At 40.1% G+C, this 9,241-nt stretch overlaps 1 protein-coding gene across 1 annotated transcript in view; it reads left to right on the top strand.

Moving 5' to 3' along the window:
• The first annotated feature begins 164 nt into the window (after positions 1 to 164).
• LOC137976184 (uncharacterized) overlaps positions 165 to 9,241 on the top strand; it is a 10,038-nt gene continuing 961 nt past the window's right edge. The window contains exons 1-8 of the mRNA XM_068823477.1: positions 165 to 632; positions 880 to 928; positions 1,423 to 1,629; positions 1,941 to 2,210; positions 3,558 to 3,833; positions 5,673 to 5,945; positions 7,153 to 7,326; positions 8,640 to 9,241. The exon at positions 8,640 to 9,241 is cut by the window's right edge and continues 961 nt beyond it. Of these exons, the coding sequence (XP_068679578.1) occupies positions 279 to 632; positions 880 to 928; positions 1,423 to 1,629; positions 1,941 to 2,210; positions 3,558 to 3,833; positions 5,673 to 5,945; positions 7,153 to 7,326; positions 8,640 to 9,022 (1,986 nt within the window). The 5' untranslated portion in view covers positions 165 to 278 and the 3' untranslated portion in view covers positions 9,023 to 9,241. The remainder of the gene's footprint in view (positions 633 to 879; positions 929 to 1,422; positions 1,630 to 1,940; positions 2,211 to 3,557; positions 3,834 to 5,672; positions 5,946 to 7,152; positions 7,327 to 8,639) is intronic.

Below are 9,241 nucleotides of genomic sequence, written 5' to 3'. Positions count from 1 at the left end.
GTTTGAAATCTTCGCACGAAATTTGAGATTCACTTCTGAATCTAATTATTGAATTCTATTATTGTACGCCTTTCATTAATCTACGATTTTGTTTTTCAACGACGTCAATCAGTTTGCTGATAATCGCAGTAGAAACCAACAAAGTCCATCGGAAGTAGCCAATCACAGCGCTGAATGTGAATGTGATTGGCGTTGGTGAAAACGAAACCCTTAGCTTGTTTGGTGCAGTGAAGGTTTAATCCGATCAAATCAAATACAGCGATACTTAAGTCAACGTAATGGCGGCATCTCCTGTTCATTCAAGTCATCTCACTTTAGTTGTGGTGCTTCATCTTGTTTTTTCAATCGTTTCCATTACTTTCCTATCGTATAAAGTTTATTTCCCGGATAACGAGCTCTCGACCAAAGTTTTTCATTTGGAGAAAGAACTTTTTTCAATTCGCGAGGAGATATCCCTCGCAGGAACGAGTTATGGCGTAACTACGGTTCCATCGCCAACGTCGAAGTCCACCGCAGCGAAATTCTATAGAAATGAACGATACCGTCGGACTGTCAGGAAAGAACCTAAATCAGGCTCTAAAGACGAGATTCGCCGTGCAGAATGCGTCAAGAATTTACTCAACAATTTGCAGGTATGTACGAATTCCCCATTGATGGATTCCATCCAAGTCCCCACATCAGTAACGCCAGAGAAATGCTTGCTAACTTATAAGTGATTCGTCACATGTAGTATGTTTATTCTCTCCTGAGCATTATGATACGGGCATTAAGAAATAATTTGGTTTTTATTTTGCCCTACATCTGTTTATTCGTATTCCTGTTTCGTATTGTTATCATTTTTTATGTTCTTTCAACGTAATTCTACTGTTCTGATTGAAGGTCACCGACATAGCTGTCAACGGAAGTGGGAAACTTGTCTGCATGAGAGGTCGGTAAAATTATATCAGCTTCTTTTGGTGAAATTCCAAACTTTCTTTTCTCAACAAATGCCAGCCAACAGTTTTTGTGTCGCCGCATAAAATAACAATGCCTTTGGTGCTTGTTTTTTCGTACATTTGAAACAATGACCTATTCGGAGTTAAGTGCCTAAATCCGGAAATTAAAAGGGCTCCGGGTGCATCCCTTCAAGATACAAAAAAATTCTGTCTTTCCACCATCAAAATGCGAGAAGTAGTACTGGTGATTGAAAAAAAAAAGTGTCGATGCACGGTAAAAATGTTGGAAGAGGAAAAACAGTTATATGGTGTGCACTCTTAGTATGTTTGAATTTCTTGGTGTTGTCCTTGGACAAATAAGGTTTTACTTCATTGTTTCTGCAACGTTACCTTACCTGCGATGCAGCTGAGCACCCATTGATGCGGGGGTCGATCTAAGGAGTGTAAACGGAAGCTATGTCAGAATTGTTTCTTCTTCTTTCATAAGGTCCCCGAGGCCCTCGCGGAGGGCCCGGTTCACCGGGTCCAGCAGGAAAACCAGGTCCCCGAGGCAGCACAGGACTACCAGGCTCACGTGGTCGTCGTGGTCGCAAAGGCACTGATGGAAAAACAGGCAAACCAGGGATTCCAGGAACAAGTGCCAATGAAACGTTCATTGAAAATGTGGTCAAGGAAATGATGATAACAAACTTTGGTGAGTAAACACATTAGTTCTTTCCAGGAGCCCATCTGGAGCGTGCAACTTCCATACAGCGTCTGTGAAACGGCGTTTTCACAAGTAGGTTTATTTTAAGACTAGCCCTTCCCGCGAATTAGGTCAAAAAACAAAGGCGGTTGCTGTGAGTTCACGTGACGTCACGGCGGCCATGTTAGAGGAGTGAAATTCTTCCTTTTGTTTTAGAATGAAAATATGGCTTCTGGTCACATGAGCGAAAACACTCTATTTCTTTAAAACATATCAAGCTTACACTTTACGGTCTGTTAAAATATCTGTTATACCAACAGGTCCTCCTCGATTTGTGACAAAGACTCCATCTCTCGTCTCTGTAAGAGAAGGGAAAAATCTGTCGCTGGAAATTTCTGTGTCCGGTAATCCAGCTCCAAAGATCACGTGGTCAGTGCATGGGAGAGACTACGGGGATAAAAGCCGATTTAACATTACTGATAAAATCTTCGAGATTAGGAGCGTCCGCTTCGAAGATCAGGGAATGATCACGTGCCGAGCTGAAAATTTGTTTGGTATCCAAGAAAAAAAAGTAGACCTTGTTGTTTTAGGTGAGCCGGTTTGTATTCATTTATGCCGTTATAAACGTTAGACAGGGAATGAACCGGAAACAATATCAAATTTCAGTGCTGGGTTTAAAAAAGGCCAAGTTTTTGTTCGTAGAAGAAGTGTCTTTGGCATAAATTTGACCATCGAAAATTACTACAGTACATTCGATAAAAAAAAATTTAAAATTATATCATTAAAAACCCCAAAAACAACATGACATCTCCACGCTGTCTTAGCGTCATTATCGAGTTAAAAACTATACAAGAATAAATCTTTGGTTACTGAAAACAATAGTAGCTAATCAAGTGGCCAACTAAAAGAAAACTTAGCAATTTCAGAGTCAGTTTTTATATTCAGATTAGACTTGATTTTCCTGATAAAGACCATTCATAATACTAAACAATTGGTTTTTTAAACTACTGTTCATTGTAGTATTTATAGAATTTATCTTGTATAATTTTTTTCACTCAATAACGACCGTCAGGATAGAGTCGAAACGTTATTTTTCTTTTTTTTTTCTTTCTTTAATTTTTTTATTTTTATTTTTTGCCTTTTATAAGAATTGATGTCATGACTGGATAGTGGATTGGATTCCCTGTACTGCATTTAATTTAACTATTGATTTACTGAGAGTGAGCTCTTAACAGGAAAATCTCTAACTGAGGCCTATCGCTCGGTTAATACAGTTGAAGGCCGAGATTTGAGATGTTCCTGAAAAGACGGAGCATTCATGGTTCATACGTTCTTAAGTGATTTGCTTCACAGCATCAGGCCTGGCATCATTGTCGGTTTAAGCGGATGCGATCATATAATATTCGGGTAATGCGAACGCTCATCAGTTTATTTCTTGTTTGAAATCGCAGTGACGCGTACTCTGTGAAAATATTTATATTCGAGACAAATGATTGCAATTTGGTTTGGTAAATGTGGTCGACATTCTAAAGAATCATGGGACAAACAAATGTCAAAAAATACAGGGAAGCGCCAATTGGTCCTGCATAAAATTTCCTTTGGTTTTTGTCCTCCATTTACCTGATTCCTAACAGGTTTGGGGGCATTATAGGATCATAAAATCCTTGCACTTTCATTCAGCCAATCAAACCGCTCGTGATATCGGCAACAAGCTCGAGCCATATAGTACAAGATGATGTTGGGAATCATGACGTGAAATCATCGAAACATGTCACTTTTGTCGTTAATCTCTCCTTTAAAATGTCTGACGAAATCGATTCTTGTATGTTTTCGACGAATTAGGCTCTCAGTCTGCCATCTTCATGACAAGAAACAATCTGAAATTAAACCGCTTTTCATTATGATATTCACCAATTTTGCGCTTCCCTCGTCTGTAGGTGCCCCACGGTTTCCCAAGTCTCCACCGGGTCAAGTCGTTAGTTATTTGGGCAAAGAGACGAAGCTGCAATGTAATGTTCTTGGTAATCCAACCCCTGAGGTGAACTGGGCCAGATCACCAGCAACACCATTACCTCATAACCGAACTGTGACCAGTAAAGACAGTCTTTTAATCACCAGCACTGCGGTCGATGATGGTGGAATCTATTTCTGTACAGCAACAAACAAATATGGGATGATTATTCACGGAACTTTCCTTAAAGCGAAACCAATTGGTGAGTTACTGAAAACTGAAATGGCAGTCTTTTGAAGCAATTGCTTGGTATTGAAGGACATTGAAGGGCCAAAGCAGCATGGAAATATGATTAAAATAGTTATGAACAGAAAAATCCATAACCCAGAAGTCTCTATCTACGATGGCATGCGGCTCATCAGTTTTTTGTATAAGGGAGCTTTTGCAACGACGACGGCAACGGCAACGAGAACGTCGTCGTTAAACGTGAATCCGCGTCATTGTAATCGCTTTGCGACTGTTCCTAGCATTTTAACGTGACAAAGGTGTGACAAACCCTCAAGAACGAAACTAGCATGAACGGCAATAGTTTAGGGGAGAATTTATCCTCAAGCGCTGACGTTATCCCTAAAACCTCAAGATTTGGTCATTTAACGTTCTTGTTTTGCTGACGACGGCAAAGAAATAGACAGAAATGAAAAGATGTACTTGCAGGCCGTGAAAAGCAATTGCTTTTGCTTACCAAATATGCAAACACGACGCCTGTTCGGTGCGCATGCAGTGATCTCGTATGAAGGGGAATGTGAACTAGTTTTCTAATTCAATATGGCTGACCATATGACGCTCTCTCCTTGGTTCATTTATATTTTGTCGCAGCGACTTGTTGTCGGAAGTGTACACACGGTACACTAGGCGATAAGTCGCTGCGACACGTCGCGGGGACAAGTCGCCGCAACAATTCGCATTGTGTGACACGGTTAATTTCACGAAAATCAGTGTCGCTGCGGCAGAATTTTGTCGCCGCGATCAGTCGCACGAATTCAAACCAGTTTGAATTCGTGCGACTTATCGCAGCAACAAAATTAGCGGAAGCAGCGTTGTCGCATCGAGTGTACACTTCCGGCAACAAGTCGCTGCGACAAAATATAAATGAACCAATGAGAGAGCGTCATATGGTCTGCCATATTGAATTAGAAAATTAGTTCACATTCCCCCTCGTACGAGATCACTGCGTGCGCACCGAACAGGCGTCGTGTCGTAGCGACTTGTTTTGCAAGTAGTACACACGGAGCGACTTGTCGCAGAGACATGTCGCTGCGACTTGTCGACTAGTGTGTCCCGGTCTTTAGGACAGCTACTTCTAGATTTTTGCGTGAACAAAGCGTGGCGGTATTGTGTTCTTTGCCCGGTTCATGACTTTGCATTAAAGCAAGAGCAATCCCTCGTGCATAAACTAGATTGCAGACCAATCAATCATACGCGTTGTGGTCATCAGGGCCAATCTGATCGGCCATAATTTGGCGGGACCCTTATTCTGCTTCTGTTGTGAAGCATTTTGTTTTCAAGACCTCGGGTACATGAATTAAGTTTCCGCTGGAAAAAAAAACGAGAAAGGTCTTACACAATATAATAACGAAATTTGGGCTTTTGAAGTGCTGCATGGTATTTGCCGTCGGCAGGTTGTAAAACGACAGTCATCCGTGATAAAGGTCCGTTATTTCCATGCCTTTCAGCAGATCTATTTTTTCCTATACCAATCGGGATGTCTTCCTTTACCGTGCATGACTCCTCCATGCACCTATAAAGAGCGTAGCTTACCTGCAGAATAGTTTTGGTTTGAATTATATGTAGCTGTAAATGAAGCGGGTTCATTAGAGCATATCCATGCAGAGGAAAAAAACTTTAAAGTAAAGTGAGCGTTAAAAGTGATTCCAAGGTTCCCTTTCCTTTAATATTCCCAATAAAATTCAAGAAATTAGGTTTAATATAGATTTATAGACTCTTAACCAAGCCATTCCCCAGGAACCTTTTCCTGCTCAATATTATGCCAAATTTTATATATAGTCTTATGAGGCATGTCTTTTGCCTTTAATTTTCTCAGAATCTCCTGTTTTCACCTCTAAGCCGGCGACTTTAATCACAGTACCCAACATTAGAGATTCTGTTCGAGTCAACTGCTCTGCCAAAGGATTGCCTCTACCGCAGATCACATGGTACAAGGATAACGTCATTATAAATTCCACCACTAATATCACCACAGACCAAGTGACCAGCGAGCATGAAATTAGTCAGTTTGAGCCCTCGGATCAGGCAACATACAAATGTGTTGTTCGCAATGAATACGGCGACACAATAACTGCAGCTGCAAGGATTGGTTAGTTATCGCGAAGTTTCATCAATTCGCACCTTTTGCAACCATTTCGTCTGTTTAAGAGTGTAATGCGCTCGTGAGAAGAATAGTAAGTTACTGGCTTAGCAACGAATGTCTTCCAACAATGACCCCAAGAGTGCGACCACTACCGAGAACACTCTTTGCCCTTCATTAACCGAAAATAGAAATTCATTTTATTTTACGGGAATTCAATAACATCTCGTCTTGGACTTGAAGATCCCACAGAAGATAGCTGTGAGTTGCAGACACAATTACATAACTTGGGAAGTACATATTCACACACTATGTGCCCGCGACTCACAGGTAGTCTGTCCTAATATCCTCAGAGGCTTTGACAATTCTTCTACGGATTTTGTTTGGAATTCTATTTCTTCTTCGCGGCATGCTGCATTAAATTTTTGTGCGTTTAAAGTGTACATGTACTTTCCATAAAAGACTATCAAAAAATGTAAATGACAGTGTTATTGATGTTATTGTTATTCCAAACACGTAATAGACTTTACAGGAAAGAAAATGACACCATAATGATGTTATTGAAGATGGATTACCATCATTGCGCCATTGAACCAACGAATGATTAAGATAACATTTATTCGTGAACATGTACTTCCTAAGATGTTATTGAATTCCCATAAAATTAAATGAATTTTTATTTTACTGATATTGAAGAGCATAAGGTTTAATTCAAGTTCTTTTTTGTGCAACCAATCAATTGCCAACCTCAAGGAAGACTCGTGTGATTGGGTAGTATTCAGGGAAGAAAATTGTTAATTAATTTAATAACCTGTAATTTCCAAGATCAAAATGTTCATTCTCCTAAATAATAGGTTTCTTTGTTGGGTAGTCATGAGAATTTGTTGTTATATCAAGATCACTCCTCTCAAGCTGATAATTATCTTCTTTCTCTATACCTGTCTGACTGGCCTTTCATTGAAATTCTGAGGAGAATTTACATTCTGATCACTCCTGGAAGTCAAAGCGTTAAATTGTTTAATTTCTTGGGATGCTTGCTGCAACGCTCCCCTTCCACGCGAAAACGTCGCTGAAGCAAGAATGCAAAATAAATCCTGCCAAAATCATAGCAGGCTATAAATTTATCCTTTGAAGAAAGAGTGGTTGTACAAAAATTAAATTATCCTTACAAGTTATTCAAGTTTGATTACGATCAGTGTCTTATCTTTATTCTCAGTTCTACCCAACTGTGGCGATCCAGGCAAACCAAACAATGCAATTGTTATCAGCACGAATCATTGGTCAGGGGGATATGTCAGATATCTCTGTCATCCAGGATATACAATGTTTGGTCAAGCTGTTAGGAAGTGTCTTCCCAGTGGACAGTGGAGCGGAGATATGCCGCCAACATGTGAGGGTTTAAGTCTCAAAGATAAGTTCTATTCTCTCCAGTGAATACCAAGAAATAAGTTGCAATATTTGAAGAAATACTTATATGATAATCCCTCGCATTCTTCTGGAGGAGAATATATCATCCTCAAAGTATGTTAATTTGAAGGAGTTGTATAGTTAGTCTTTCCAAATCCCGGTCTGACCGGTCAGTTCTGTCAGATGGAGAGCGTCCTAAATCACCTTAGTTTCTTATACAGTGGTTGACGAACTTACGTGTGTTTGGTTGGTTGGGAAGAGGAGGCGTGGTGCAGTGGTTAGGGCGTTGGGTTTGCATGCGGTTGTCCCGGGTTCAAATCCCGTTCTAACCGCTAGTCTGAGTTATTTCCGGTTCCCGTGTCCCGGATTCAACTCTACCAGCCAGTTGAAGTTCTTAATCATGTTTCTGTTAAATTTGAAGTACTTCTTTCAGATTATTTAAAAGTGGGTACCTGTAAACTAGCTTCAGGGTTCGTACGCGTCTTGAAAACCCTTGAAAAGCCTTGAATTTTGAGAGTACATTTTCAAGGCCTTGAAAGTCCTTGAAAATCTCTGCTCTTCATTCCTGGTCCTTGAAAGGCCTTGAATTTTTTCTGACCCGCATTTTTATTCTTTGAAAACTTCTGTGAAAATAATCAGCTATTCAAGTCATGTCATACTAACGCGACGAGCTGTGGGGTCTAGAATGGTTACCAGTGCCTTTGCATTATTTTCACGCATGTACGGTATGGAAAATGAGAAAGAATTGTAAAGTCAGACTATTTCCATGGGTAATTTCTTCGACGAAAATGAAAAAGAGGTTCTTGAAATTTCAAAATTTTGCCCTTGAAAGTCTTTAAAAAGTCCTTGAATTTTTGGTATGAAAAAGTGTACGAACCCTGTAGCTTAATAGCTAAGTGCACTTCCACTATAGCATTTACAACTGGGATATTTGATACAAGCTAGATGAATAAAGCGAATATTGCTTGCTTCGCTGTAAATACTTCTGGTTCTGGTTTCGCTACACTCCCTTTAAATATTTTAAACCTTTTCAGAGCCAGCGAGTTTTAGCCATTAGCGAGAATATCAATGCGCAAACAAAGCCCGATTCTCAATCTGTATCCTTGCTGCACAAGTAGCATCGGCTTTCAACATCCACTGCTTTGTCCACTGGCATATATTAAAATGTAACTGATCTCATTATGATGATTAAGGGGAAAACCTTTCGACAGGTTTTTATTAACCATTCACCGATAAATAATTAAAATAGAGATTCAATTTGCTTATACGAACTCAGCATTTGCGTTGATTTTTCAGGTACTGATAAACCAGAATGTCTTCGTCACACGACGATTGATGATCAAACGAGAGATTTTACCAGGTATTTTACCGCAAGTGGTCACAAGTGTGACTATCTTCTAACAGAGGGCTGGTACAGGTTTTTGCCCTTTCTTTCAATGGCCACAGCTTACAATTCTGGAAATACCGACTACTGTGACACCCACTATCGAGGGTGGTTAACCGGAAGTCATCCAACCGTTTCAGATGGCATTGTCAATCGAAAAGTTTGTTTTGCGCACTCATCAAGTTCAAGGTGTCCCTTCTCGACGTACATCAAGGTCCGAAACTGTGGGAAATTCTACGTCTACAAACTGAAACCCACACCAAATTGTCACCTTCGTTATTGCACCACTTTGTGAATGGTATTAACTCTGTCAGGGACAAAACCTGCACTTTTTACGCTTTCGCCGACAAATCACTCTTTACCAATACATCTCTTGTTGTCACCTGTTGTGTTTCATCAAGCATTTGTACATTCTACCAGAGGAATTTTTCTTTGCATCCAGAGGTTGATTACAAATCACGTACAGAGCGTTTCACATAACGTCACGGCAGCCATGTTAGTGTTCCAAAACAAA

This window comes from Montipora foliosa, chromosome 11, assembly GCF_036669935.1.
Source record: "Montipora foliosa isolate CH-2021 chromosome 11, ASM3666993v2, whole genome shotgun sequence".
In the NCBI taxonomy this organism is placed as follows: Eukaryota; Metazoa; Cnidaria; class Anthozoa; order Scleractinia; family Acroporidae; genus Montipora; species Montipora foliosa.
This window is presented reverse-complemented; position numbering and strand designations above follow the sequence as displayed.